The sequence below is a fragment of the Hyla sarda genome, chromosome 8 (assembly GCF_029499605.1).
Source record: "Hyla sarda isolate aHylSar1 chromosome 8, aHylSar1.hap1, whole genome shotgun sequence".
NCBI classification, from domain to species: domain Eukaryota; kingdom Metazoa; phylum Chordata; class Amphibia; order Anura; family Hylidae; genus Hyla; species Hyla sarda.
Genome location: NC_079196.1, coordinates 131,551,243 through 131,564,808, shown reverse-complemented (window position 1 = coordinate 131,564,808; position 13,566 = coordinate 131,551,243). Strand labels below are relative to the sequence as shown.

The following is a 13,566-nucleotide window of genomic DNA, read 5'->3' as shown; positions in this document are numbered from 1 at the left end:
TGTAATATTAGGATCCCAGCAATACTGTGTTTTTCTTGCTTTTTGAGAGTTTGTAATGCTATCTTGGGTTATATACATTTTTTTGTTATAACAACTATTTTCTTATAATAACAGCTGATCCTGAATTCTCTAAAAATTAATTTTTCACTTTCATAGTCTGCAATAAACTTAAACCATATTGGATGTCTAGGAGTCTTTTTTTTATTTTTATTTATTATTATTTTTTTTATCCTATTAGCTCCAGATTCAAGGGAGAATAATCTGAGAACCCTCTTTTTTTTATTGATATAAATATTGATTTTATTTACATTTTCCAGTAGTTACCTACAAGTAAATTTGACCTTACCACCATTCCTCAGCTTCTACACAACTTCACAAAACTGTTTCAAGGATATGTTCTGTTTAAGATTGTCCATTCTTCTTAATCTGCTAGTGTTATCATCCCAGACCTAAATCTCCTATTCAAATTTTTGGACAGTATTCATATTTCAAAACCAGTTTATCTATTCCTATTAGAAGCTGAGGCAAGAATGGCCATGGAACAAATACTGCAATAAGCAACATGTTAGTCTCCCAACATCTCATGTAACATTGTTTATATTTACCTATCTTGTCTGTAATGTAATTTAATAGATTAAATCTAATCTCATTGGGAATTTAAATAACTCCTCTAGAGACGTTTGAGGGAAAGAGTGTTAACTATCACTGACCCAGTGTTTAGAGTACCTGTCATATTGTTACATTTTAGAATCCTCCCAGTTCACTTTCCCCATCATGATAAACCATCCCTGCCTTTATAAATTTTTTATTATTTTTTAGTTTTCTACCTTAATATTTCTATGTATTTGCTGCTCAGTTTCAGATTCACAGACTGGGAATCCAGCATGGTGGATCCATCTTCATCCATCCTCTGTCTCAGCTTTTCACAGTCTCCATTCTCCTCCGTCCGTTATTACATAGTTAGTACGGTTGAAAAAAAAGACATAAGTCCATCAAGTTCAACCAGGGAATTGAAGGGTAGGGGTGTGGCGCGATATTGGGGAAGGGATGGGATTTTAATTTTCTTCATAAGCATTAATGTTATTTTGTTCCAGGAATGTATCTAACCCTGTTTTAAAGCTGTTAATTTTTCCTGCTGTGAACAGTTCCTGAGGTAGACTGTTCCATAAGTTCACAGTTCTTATGGTAAAGGCTCCACGCCCCGTGAGACTAAACCTTTTCTTCTCCAGATGGAGGGAGTGCCCCCTCATCCTTTGGGGGGGGGGGGGGGGGGTTAACCTGGAACAGTTTTTCTCCATATTTTTTGTATGGGCCATTAATATACTTATATACATTTATCATATCCCCCCTTAGACGTCTCTTCTCAAGACTAAACAATTGTAACTCCTTTATTGCATCTGCCTTTGTGCCTTTCATCAGGAACTTATGTCCAAACTTATACTATAATCATGGGTGTGTCTATCATAATGGAGAGTGTTTTCTTTATACATGAGGGTGTTTTTATCCTAATTGAGGATGTCTACTATTATTGTAAAGTGTTCATAAATATATGGTTTGTTATGACTACAATTCTTCTTTTTGGGCTGTCATAGTATATATTAGGTCATAGTTGTATTATTCCCTGATTGGATACTATTTGTACTTATATGGCCTCAATTATCCCCACACTACATAGCACTGTACTATGTCATAGTGTGTGTGTGTGTGTGTATATAGATAGATATAGATATGTGGCACTATGGTATTTCAATGTCAGCCTATAACCTTGATAAATAGGTATTCAACACTGTGAATTGTATGCTGCACCTAATTACCTTGATAATGATAGCAATGTTTTGTATTGAAAAATAGCTTATTTTATATTTATTACCCACTGGTTTCTGACTTTATTTTTTAAACATTTTCTGGGATTAGGGGTGTCACTGATGCCACCTTGAACTTCCTAATTGGTCACTCTGGCCTGATGTACCACTCGGGGCTTCTGCCGAGGAGGCACACTGCTGGGAAAACACAGAGTTAGGCAATAGACCCAAACTCTGTGTTTCTCTACCATTTGTTGAGAAACTGCAACTTTCAGCATGCATGGTCTGTCAGTGCATGCTGGGAGTTGTAGGTTTGCAACAGCTGGAGTTTTGCACCCACCATCATTTTGTGAGTCGGCGGGGGGGAGGGGGGGGGGAGGGTGCAAACAGCATAAAAGGGTTTACAGTGAGTTTCCTTCTGCGGAACCACTAGGAAGCCAGACAGAATTATGTTGCAGGCCTAAGCCTGATATGGCTTGCAGGTCAGAGGTTCCCCACCCCTGTTTTAAAGAGTTAACAAACTTCCTAAATGTTATTTTCAATACCTTGAGGGATGCATTTTTTAGAAGGGAATTTATGGAGGCCACTGAAATCCATATTGCTTCTGATTTTGCCATAAAAGAAATTGTTAAACATTTGAAAAAATATTAACAAGAAACATAACATTTAAAGGGGTATTCTAGTGTGTACTGCATATATTGTTGATGCTGCTGGATGAGTACACCACTGCAGCTAGTTATTGACTAAGCAGACAAGTTCTCCTCCAGACTTTCCTCTCAGAAGCAGGGAGAAGAGTTGGACAGCATGGGACCATAAGTAGCTGAAACGGTAACTGCAGGGGACAGGGGCATTTAAGCCACTTCACTTTTTATCTTTTTTTACAGTAACATCAGCAAAATCTGAAAAAATTGTTATTCCACAATACCTCTTTAACAAATGATGCCAGTACAAAAAAATGGTCAATTAAATCGGAACATATTGAATATGAAACAAGTTTTGTTTTTTTGTTTTCAGTTGTCAGCAGGAGAGTTTTTACCTTTTACTCCTTTCTTCATGTTGATGGAAAAAAAATGGCAACAAAAACAGGTGGAGACAATGCAACTGCAGGAATTTGTTTCAACTGGTTGCAAAACTCCAGAGTCCTTTGCTGTTAAAGAGGTATGTTTTATTTTTACTTAAACGTACAATCCCAGAATAGTCTTAAAAATCTACCTTACTGTTATGAATTGCTGCACATTTAAATTGTAGACCAGGAAGTGATTGCTGTGAATTAGCGAAAAAAAAATTTATTATTGATATTGTATCTTTCTGTTATAGCTTCTTCACACTCCAGCTCACGTATTACCACCTGCAGTCATTTTGTGTTCCTTATTGGTGGATTCCTTACTGATTTTCCAGCAACACAAAAGGTAAACCATGTTAAATTCAAATTTCTTGTTCATTATTTTCTTAATACATAATTTATATGGTCTTTTTTTTGCCTAGAATAAACTTAGACGGATGTAATGCTCATTAGACATTAAAAGAAGCAGTTTAGTAAAATATCTTTTTAATAATGTAACTAGTCACAAAATATACATTATTCACCTAGTGTTTTATGTAGTTAATTGTAGTTGAAAATTCCTGGTATACTTTTTTTCATTTGGGTTAGGTTATCTCATAGTGACTCCCTGGAAATTACTTGTCCTTCAATTCTCTCAAAGGGACCACCATTTTATTCACCAGAATTCCCTGTGTGTTCAAACTACATGGACTGTTCAACATAGGAGCGTGTAAACATCACTGTGATAGTGATTTCTGTTCCCATCTGTGGAAAACCTGTCACACAGGGATAATGAAGTGCACAGTGCGACCTCCCTTTCTGTGGACTTATGGTTTTCTAGTTGTAGAATAGAGGAAGGACTATTACACTGTCCTCAAAGCAGGCAATATTACTAGGTTTTGACTGGTCATGTGATGCTGTGCTAAAGCATCATGGGATTAATGACAAAGCTGTTTTTAGAAGAAATTAAGTCTGTTTCTCATCCTGGATAAACCCTTCAAACTCGAGATTGTGGTTGATCATTATACTGGGTGAATTAAGTGCAGGTATAATTAAAAATCTTTACATGCACTAAATATTCAGTTCATATGTATGATACAATTTGAAGGATTATCCCCATACTAACCATATGTTTCTGACATTTAAATGGATTGGAAATAATTAACCCCCACCCCGAAGCAATTACGGTAATTATTTTTTTTTTTATTCCTCCTCACCTTACAAGATTCATAACCTAATTATTTCTCAATCGACAAAGCCATACTGGGACCTATTTTGTATAGGACAAGTTAAATTTTTTGACACCATTTATTTTAAGATATAGTGTATTGTAAACCACCCAAAATTCGGTGTTTTTATTTTTTGTTCAAATGTGTTCAAAAGTGTACCTCACAAATGTAGCTATCTTAAAGGGGTACTCCGGCCCTAGACCTCTTATCCCCTATCCAAAAGATAGGGGATAAGATGTCTGATCGCGGGGGTCCTGCCGCTGGGGACACCCGCAATCTCTCATGCTGCACCCCGAATCATAAGCCTTACGGAGCGAAGGTTGCTCTGTGTCTGATGATTTGCGATCGTAAGGGGCCAGAGTATTGTGAAGTCACTGCTCCACCCCCTCGTGACGTCATGCCCCTGTCCCCTCAGTACAAGTCTATGGGAGAGGGTGTGGCAACCATCATGCCCCCTCCTATAGACTTGCATTGAGGCGGGCGTGACATCACGAGGGGGCAGGGCCGTGACATCGCGATATTCCGGCCCTGTGATCATGAGTCATCAGACACTGATCGATCTTCGCTCCATGAGGCTGATGATCGGGGGTGCTGCATGAGAGATTGCGGAGGGTCCCCAGCGGCGGGACCCCCACGAACAGACATCTTATCCCCTATCTTTTGGATAGGGGATAAGATGTCTTAGGGCCGGAGTACCCCTTTAAAGTGGAAAACATTTATTTTTTTATTTTAATCAACTGGTGTCAGAAAGTTACAGATTTGTAAATTACTTCTATTTCAAAATCTTAATCCTTCCAGTACTTATCAGCTGCTGTATGCTCCAGAGGAAGTTCTTTTCTTTTTGAATTTCTTTTCTGTCTGACCACAGTGCTCTCTGCTGACACCTCTGTCCATGTCAGGAGAGGTTTGCTAGGGGGATTTGTTCCTGCAAGAACAGAGGTGTCAGCAGAGAGAACCGTGGTCAGACTGAAAAGAAATTCAAAAAGAAAAGAACTTCCTGTGGAGCATACAGCAGCTAAGTACTGGAAGGGTTAACATTTTTAAATAGAAATAGTTTACAAATCTGTTTGACTTTCTGGCACCAGTAGATTTAAAAAGGAAAAAAAAAAAAAACCTTTCCAGCGGAGTAACCTTTTAGGTGAGTCCTTGAGGGTTACTCCGCTGTGGAAAGGTTTTTTTTTTTTTTTCCTTTTTAAATCTACTGGTGCCATTTGGGCCTTAAGGACTAAGACATTTTTTATTTTTACGTTTGTTTTTTCCTCCTCGCCTTCCAAAAATCATAACTTTTATATTTTCATCCACAGACTAGTATGAGAGCTTGTTTTTTGCTCGACCAGTTGTCCGTTGTAATGCCATCACTCACTTTACCATAAAATGTATGGCGCAACCCAAAAAAATACTATTTGTGTGGGGAAGAAAACCGCAACTTTGCAAATTTTGGAAGGTTTCATTTTCACGCCATAAATTTACAGTAAAAATGACATGTGTTATTTATTCTTTGGGGCAATACGATTAAAATGATATCCATGATTACATACTTTTCTATTGTTGCGCTTAAAAAAATCGCAAACTTTTTAACCAAATTAGTACGTTTAAAATCCCCCTATTTTGAAGACCTATAACTTTTTCATTTTACCGTATAAGCGGCGGTATGAGGGCTCATTTTTTGCGCCGTGATCTGTGCTTTTTTTTATTGATAACATATTTGCTTATATAAAACTCATAATGCATTTTTTATAAAAAATTGTTGGACTAAAATGTTATAAAAAAGCAGCTATTTTGGACTTTTTTTTTTTTTTACGTCAACGCCGTTCACCGTATGGTATCATTAAAGGCGCTATCCAGGAAAAAACTTTTTTCATATATATCAACTGGCTAAAGAAAGTTAAACAGATTTGTAAATTACTTCTATTAAAAAATCTTAATCCTTTCAGTACTTATGAGCTTCTGAAATTAAGGTTGTTCTTTTCTAAGTGCTCTCTGACGACACGTGTCTCGGTAAACGCCCAGTTTAGAAGAGGTTTGCTGTGGGGATTTGCTTCTAAACTGGGCGGTTCCCAAGACGTGTCATCAGAGAGCACTTAGACAGAAAAGAACAACCTTAACTTCAGAAGCTCATAAGTACTGAAAGAATTAAGATTTTTTAATAGAAGTAATTTACAAATCTTTTTAACTTTCTGGAAGCCAGTTGATAAATAAAAATAAAAAAAGTTTTTTCCTGGATAACCCCTTTAACATTTTGTTTTAATAGTTTGGATATTTATGCACGCGGCGATAGCAAATATGTATATAAAATATTTTTTTTTACACTTTTTGGGGGGAAAATGGGACAATTTACGTTTTTATTGGAGGAGGGGGTTTTTCCTTTTTTTGTTTACTTTTTTTTTTTTTTTTTTTTTTTTTTTACTTTTATTTTTACACTTTAATAGTTCCCATAGGGGACTATTTATAGCAACCAATCGATTGCTAATACCGTTCAGTGCTATGCATAGGACATAGCACTGATCAGTGTTATCGGCTATTTTCTGCTCTGGTCTGCTCGATCGCAGAGCAGAAGACCCGTTGAAGGCAGTGGAGGCAGGTGAGGGGACCTCCGTCTGCCGTTCTGTATGATCGGATCGCCATGGCAGCGCTGCGGGCGATCCGATCATCCATTTTAGTGACCGCGATGCTGCAGATGCCATGATTTGTATTGATCACGGCATCTGAGGTGTTAATGGCGGGCATCCGTGCGATCGTGGATGTCCGCCATTACCGGCGGGTCCCTGGCTGCTATCAGTAGCCGGGACCTGCCGCACATGAACAGAGCATGGCTCCAATGCTCGCGGTTATGCATAGGACGTAAATGTACGTCCTGGTGCGTTTTAAGTACCAGCTCACCAGGACGTACATTTATGTCCGGCATTAAGGGGTTAAAGAAACAGAAGTTAGCCAACACAAATACCTATATGTCTTGGATTTGTAAGAAACAGAAAATGAATAGGGAAATGGTCCTCTAAGTGCCCCTGGAAAGATTAGTGTCTCATAAATGTATAGAGAATATGTAAAATATATAAAAGGTAAAAAAAAAAAAGTGTACAAACGTTTATGCCGTTACCCCAACATATAGTGAAAAAACTGAAAAATTGAATTGTGATGCTATATATTTAAAGGAGTACTCCAGTGCTTTTTTTTTGTTCATAATCCAATTGTGCCCAGGCTGCAAAAATAAAAAAACGTTCTCACCTTCCGCTGCTCCCCGTTGCACCGATATAGCTCTTCTGACCTGGCCTTCTTCCTGCCTCCGTGTGCATGGATCATCACACTGTGATCAGCGTATTTGCCGGCCACAGTGATGTCCCACCTAGGCCACTAATACTGAGTGCAGTGTCATGTAACAAGCCCGGGTCCCGTCTTCTCCCTGCTGCCCGGGCCTGTTACATGACACCCTTGCTCAGTGTATCACCAGCCTAGGCGGGACATCGCTGTGGCCAGCGATACGCTGAATGTAGTGTAATGATCCAAACACATGGAGGCAGGAAAAAGACCGGGCCAGAAGACAGAAGAGCTATATTGATGCAACGGGGGGGTGAAGGGGGGTGTCGGAAAGCAAGTGGGATCATAGAAAAAAAAGCGCTGGAGTACTCCTTTAATTAGGAACATAAATTACAGGAAATAGATCGCAGGGCCCTTGCAACTATCCTCATATAGGGTGTTAAAACTAAAAATCTAAAGTCAGTCAGGTCCATAAATATTGGGACATCGACACAATTCTAACATTTTTGGCTCTATACACCACCACAATGGATTTGAAATGAAATGAACAAGAAGTGCTTTAACTGCAGATTGTCAGCTTTAATTTGAGGGTATTTTCATCCAAATTGGGTCAATGGTGTAGGAATGACAACAATTTGCATATGTGCCTCTCACTTGTTAAGGGACCAGAAGTAATGGGACAATTTGCTTCTCAGCTGTTCCATGGCCAAATGTGTGTTATTCCCTCATTATCCCAATTACAATGAGCAGATAAAAGGTGCAGAGTTAATTTCAAGTGTGCTATTTGCATTTGGAACCTGTTGCTGTCAACTCTCAAGATGAAATCCAAAGAGTGGTCACGATCAGTGAAGCAAGCCATCATTAGGCTAAAAAAAACAAAACAAACCCATCAGAGAGATGACCAAAACAACTGTTTGGCACATTCTTAAAAAGGTGAGCTAAGCAACACCAAAAGACCAGGAAGACCTAGGAAAACAACTGTGGTGGTTGACCGAAGATTTTTTTCCCCGGTGAGGAAACACCCTCCACAATAGTTGGCCAGATCAAGAACTCGCTCCAGGAGGTAGGTGTATGTGATATAGAGTCAACAATAAAGAGAAGACTTCAACCGAGTGAATACAGAGGATTCACCACAACATGTAAACCATTGGTGAGCCTCAAAAACAGGAAGGCCAGATTAGAGTTTGCCAAACAACATCTAAAAAAGCCTTCAAAGTTCTGGAACAACCTATGGACAGATGAGACCAAGATCAACTTGTACCCAAGTGATGGGAAGAGAAGAGTACGGAGAAGGAAAGGAACTGCTAATGATCCTAAGCTTACCACCTCATCAGTGAAGCATGGTGGTGGTGTCATGTCATGGCATGGGCATGATGGCTGCCAATGAAACTGCTTCTCTTGTATTTATTGATGATGTGACTGCTGACAAAAGCAGCAGGCTGAATTCTGAAGTGTTTTGGGCAATATTATCTGCTCATATTCAGCAAAATGCTTCAGAACGCATTGGACGGCGCTTCACAGTGCAGATCGACAATGACCCAAAGCATACTGCTAAAGCAACCGAAATATTTTTAATGTTATGCAATGGCCAAGTCAATCACCTGACCTGAATCTGATTGAGCATGTATTTCACTTGCTGAAGACAAAACTGAAGGGAAAATGCCTCAAGAACAAGCAGTAATAGACAGAGCGGGCTTCTGGTTCATGAATTAATCGGCGCTGACCGGGATAAGGACACCAAACAGGTAAGATACCTTCAAGGAGGGAGTTATTGTAGGTAATGCAACGCGTTTCACCACGCATACTTGGCTTCCTCAGGCATCGTGGTGAAACGCATTGCATTACCTACAATAAATCCCTCCTTGAAGGTATCTTACCTGTTTGGTGTCCTTATCCCGGTCAGCGCCAATTAATTCCTGAACCAGAAGCCCGCTCTGTCTATTACTGTTCACATCAGGAAGGCTGCAGATCCCGGATTGTTTATCTACGCAATCTCCATTGTTGTGTATGGGCTACACAACTATGTCTGATGAGCAGTGATCTTTCTCCCCTCCATATTGAAGTGATTTTACTCCACAAGGAGCGCCTCCGCCTCTTTTCTTTTTTTCTCAAGAACAAGCAGGAACTGAAGACAGTTGCAGTAGAGGCCTGGCAGAGCATCACCAGGGATGAAACCCAGCGTCTGTTAAGGTCTATGTGTTCCAGACTTCAGGCTGTAATTGACTGCAAAGGATTTGCAACCAAGTATTAAAATGTGAAAGTTTGATTTATGATTATTATTCTGTCCAATTACTTTTGGGAGGCGCAAATGCAAAATGTTGTAATTCCTACACTGTTCACCTGGTTTGGATGTAAATACCCTCAAATTAAAGCTGACAATCTGCAGTTAAAGCACATATTGTTCGTTGAATTTCAAATCCATTGTGGTTGTGTATAGAGCCAAAAAGTTTAGAATTGTCGATGTTCCAATATTTATGAACCTGACTGTTTATGATCCTTTTAAATATCAGTCTACCTAATATGTCTATATCTAAATCTGCTGATGCCTTAATTGGACATTTACGGGAGTGGACATTGTAAGCAAAGCACAATGGTATAGTGTATAAACACTAGCTATGCAATACAGCCCTTTATATAAAAATAACTTCGGCTCACTATTTGTCACGCCATGTAAAGATAGGTACATATGATACTATGCACCTCCTAATTCTTAGTCCTGGACTGGTGAGAAGGTGAATGTAGAAGGCTCCTTTTCTTGTTGCTCCTGCCCACTGATGTTCTGCAGGCTGTATGGTTCATTCTTCTCCATCCCATTTTGATACTTTGGATAGCTGTGAAAATAAAGTGTAATGGATCTTTTATCATCATGGGTAGAGAAGTGCGTAGGTTGCCTTTTTTAATTTAAAAATGTGTTTTGGAAATTCTCACTGCAAGTTGTCTCTTGGTTCCCTCCATGTTTTGCTTCCCACAGGAGCATTCGATGATATAGATAACACTTTTGCTATTGCAAGTTAACAGCTCTGTGTGATCTTCCACTCAAAGCCATTGGCTTTGGACATGATCTAAATTTTTCTCATGGAGTGGATCGTTTAACAGTTGCTACAAATCCTACATAAAAATAAAACTTTCATTTTAAGCCATGTTCTTCTCCAAATCGGAGGGACCCAAAGTCTTATCAATTAAGAGAGGGTGACAAGGTTTGTGAAGTATTGTCTCCACTTTTTTGTAGTTTGTGGGATAATAAGCTTGCTTCCCTCTACATGCTCCTTGCTTATTTTTGGGTATTTTACTTCAAAGAAGGAGGTTCTGGCTAATTGGCATATAGTTTGAATCATCTAAGAGGTCCTCTGTTTAATATTTTTCCAGGAACATCTTGGTTAATGTTGCTGATTCCTGTTCATATTCTTCTGGGTTAGTACAGTTTCTTTTAGTCTCCTAAACCAAGGCCATAGCACCCATAAGGCAACTGAGGCGTTCGCCTCATGCATGCTGCTGCTAGGGGGCACATCGGCTAAGGATGTGCGGCACAGGGAGTCAAGCACACATTACGCTTGGCAGTGATTCCCAACCAGGGTTCCCCGGCAGGTGTGCCAGGACACTCCAGTGGTAAAGATGACATAAAATGTTGTTGAATTTTCCATCCCAGTCTGTGCACCTGTAACTCACTCATGGCATGGCCAGCAGCGCTGGGAGTGAGTCACAGGCGCACAGGCAGGGTGGAAGAGATGTCTGTGCACACTGCCGGGACAGGATGCTCTGATCCCCATGTATCATCCTCCTCCTGTGAAGCAGCTGTGAACTCTGGTCACTCAGCAGAATGATGGGGCTGGAGGGAAGGAGCAGGGGCGGTGCTGACAGAGCCCTACTCAACTTCAGGTACTGCACTCCAACCCTTCTTTCACACCTCTACACCTCTCTGCTCCCCCTGGACACCCCTCTGTTATCCCGTACACCCCTGTATGCCCCTCTGTTACCCAGGTACACCCCTCTACATCCTTTCTTCTCTCCTATGTACACCCCTATGTCACTTTGTTGGGTGAGGCTGGTGGCATTGTGTGTGGGGAGATGCTGGTGGCATTGTGTGTGGGGGAGGCTGGTGGCATTGTGTGTGGGGAAGACCGGAGGAATATGGGGAAGGCAGGAGGCATTTTGTGTGTTTGTGGGGGGCGAGGCATTTGAGTGCAGCTGGAAACATTGTGTGTTGTGGGAAGGCTGATGGCATTGTGTTTGGAGGAGGCTGGAGGCATTTGTGGGGGAAAAGGGGAGGATAATGCTGTAAAAGTGCAGAGCCGAATATGTTTGTGTTGCAGGTTCTGCCCTGAAGCGTTTTGGCTGGAAGAGATAATCATGATTCTTGGGCCAGATGGGGAAGGAAAGAAAAATGACACTGATCAGTGAATGTCATTTGTGAGAAACATAAAAAAAAAATTATTCAGTAGGCGTGGCCCACGAAAAAAAAATTCTGAAGGGTGCCCTGAGCCCCAATGATGAAGATGGCACAATCTTCTGTTCTTACCTCGGGCATGAAAGGAGCTAGCTACAACTCTGTCCTAAACTGAGCTGTGGGTACATTTAGGAGCCATATAGGGGGTGACAACAAAAAAATAAAATGTAATATTTTCTACCAATCTATTGCTGGTAAATTTTCCATTCGAGGCCTGCAGAGGAGACTTCGATTGTCAGGTCTAAAATTTTTATTTTTGTCTCACTAACCGATGGAGTAAAAATAAGGTGAAGATTGTTATTTGTGGACGTGAGTAAATTATGTAGGGTGTGTTTAAGTAAAACCCAAAATAAAATATTATCTATGTACCAGTACCAGAGCTTGAGAAACTTGTCAAACCTCGAATTGATGAAATCCTCCTCCCATCCTGACATGAAGAGGTTAGAAAATCTTGTGGCCATAGCTGTATTTTCCTGAAAATAAAGATAGCGTATCAGAATAAAATCAATGGATTACAATGAAATTTCAATTTGATCCGGCTGCATGTTTGATTTTACCAGAAATCTACTGGCTGCTTCAATCCCCTGATGATGCCTGTTGCTAGTGAAGAGTGCACTTACATCCATCATTGCCAAAACATATTATGATCTTTATGCTAAATTTTTCAGCATTTTAACGATCTGTTGTCTTTCAGATCGAAGGTAGTTTGCTGCACCAATGGCTAAAGGAACTGGTCAATGTGATGTGACTAGTCAATGAGCCTATGCCTGACACAATGGGACAGCTGGGGTAGGCTGTTGGCATCTTTGTGAATTTTAGGCAAACTGTAAAACACTGGAAGTTTTTTCCTTGTATTTAGTGGGTATTTATGTTCTTTCTCGTTCAGTATTTTTTTTTTCAGGGCACGGTCGCACATTACTTAAAACTCCACACTAAAGGGAATAGTGGGGTCTTTATCCAATTTCTGATGTGTCTAGTTGTCAGATAATTGTCTCATACATTCTTGGTTGCAGTTGTAAGTGTCCTGGATCATGATCGCCCCTCCTTTAGCTGCTGGATGTGTTGTTATATATTTGTTCTGTTGTAAATTCTTGATTTCATTTCTCTCCGCTCTTGTCAGATTGTCCTGTCTTCTTCCATTAACCAAAAGTTTTGTGACGTATTTCTCGACTCCTATATACGTATCGAATTTACTAAGGGATCGCGTGGGGGCAAATTTCAGGCCTTTTGTTAAGCAGGCCATTGTTTGGCAATGATGGATGTAGGTGCACTCTACACTAGCATCAGACATTATCAGGGCATTGAAGAGGTCAGAGGATTTCTGGTAAAATCAAACATGGAGCTAGATCAAGTAGAATTTTTATTGAAATCAATTGATTTTATTATTTTTATTTTCAGGGAGATTTTTATTTAAAACATACCGGTACCAATGGGCACAAGCTTCGCGCCCAGCTTTGCTAACCTTTTATCAGCATGGGAGCAGCATTTCATCACTCTGAGGCTTGGTGAGGGTCTTGTGCTCTGGTACCTGTACATAGTTGACTAGGGCTACAACAGTTAATTAATCACAGCGCAATTTCGACAATTTCAGTCATCGATTCTTATTGATAACGTTGATTAAGCAAAAAGTGAGGAAGAAATGACAAAATGCTGGCTCACAATCCTCCATAGCAGTCTGCAAGGATGGCTCAAGAAGGAGTCTGCGCATGTAGAGGGAAGCAAGCCGATTATCCCATTTAATAAGGACTAAAAAAGAAAGTGGAGTCTGTACTTCACAAACATTGTCACCCTCTC

The 13,566-nt window shown here is 40.1% G+C and overlaps 1 protein-coding gene across 3 annotated transcripts in view; it reads left to right on the top strand.

Moving 5' to 3' along the window:
• Window positions 1–13,566, top strand: part of WDR75 (WD repeat domain 75) — a 400,614-nt gene that overhangs the window by 336,672 nt on the left and 50,376 nt on the right. For all 3 annotated transcript variants that reach the window (XM_056534259.1, XM_056534260.1, XM_056534261.1), the window contains 2 exons: window positions 2,817–2,960; window positions 3,120–3,211. In XM_056534259.1, coding sequence (XP_056390234.1) covers window positions 2,817–2,960; window positions 3,120–3,211 — 236 coding nt within the window. The remainder of the gene's footprint in view (window positions 1–2,816; window positions 2,961–3,119; window positions 3,212–13,566) is intronic.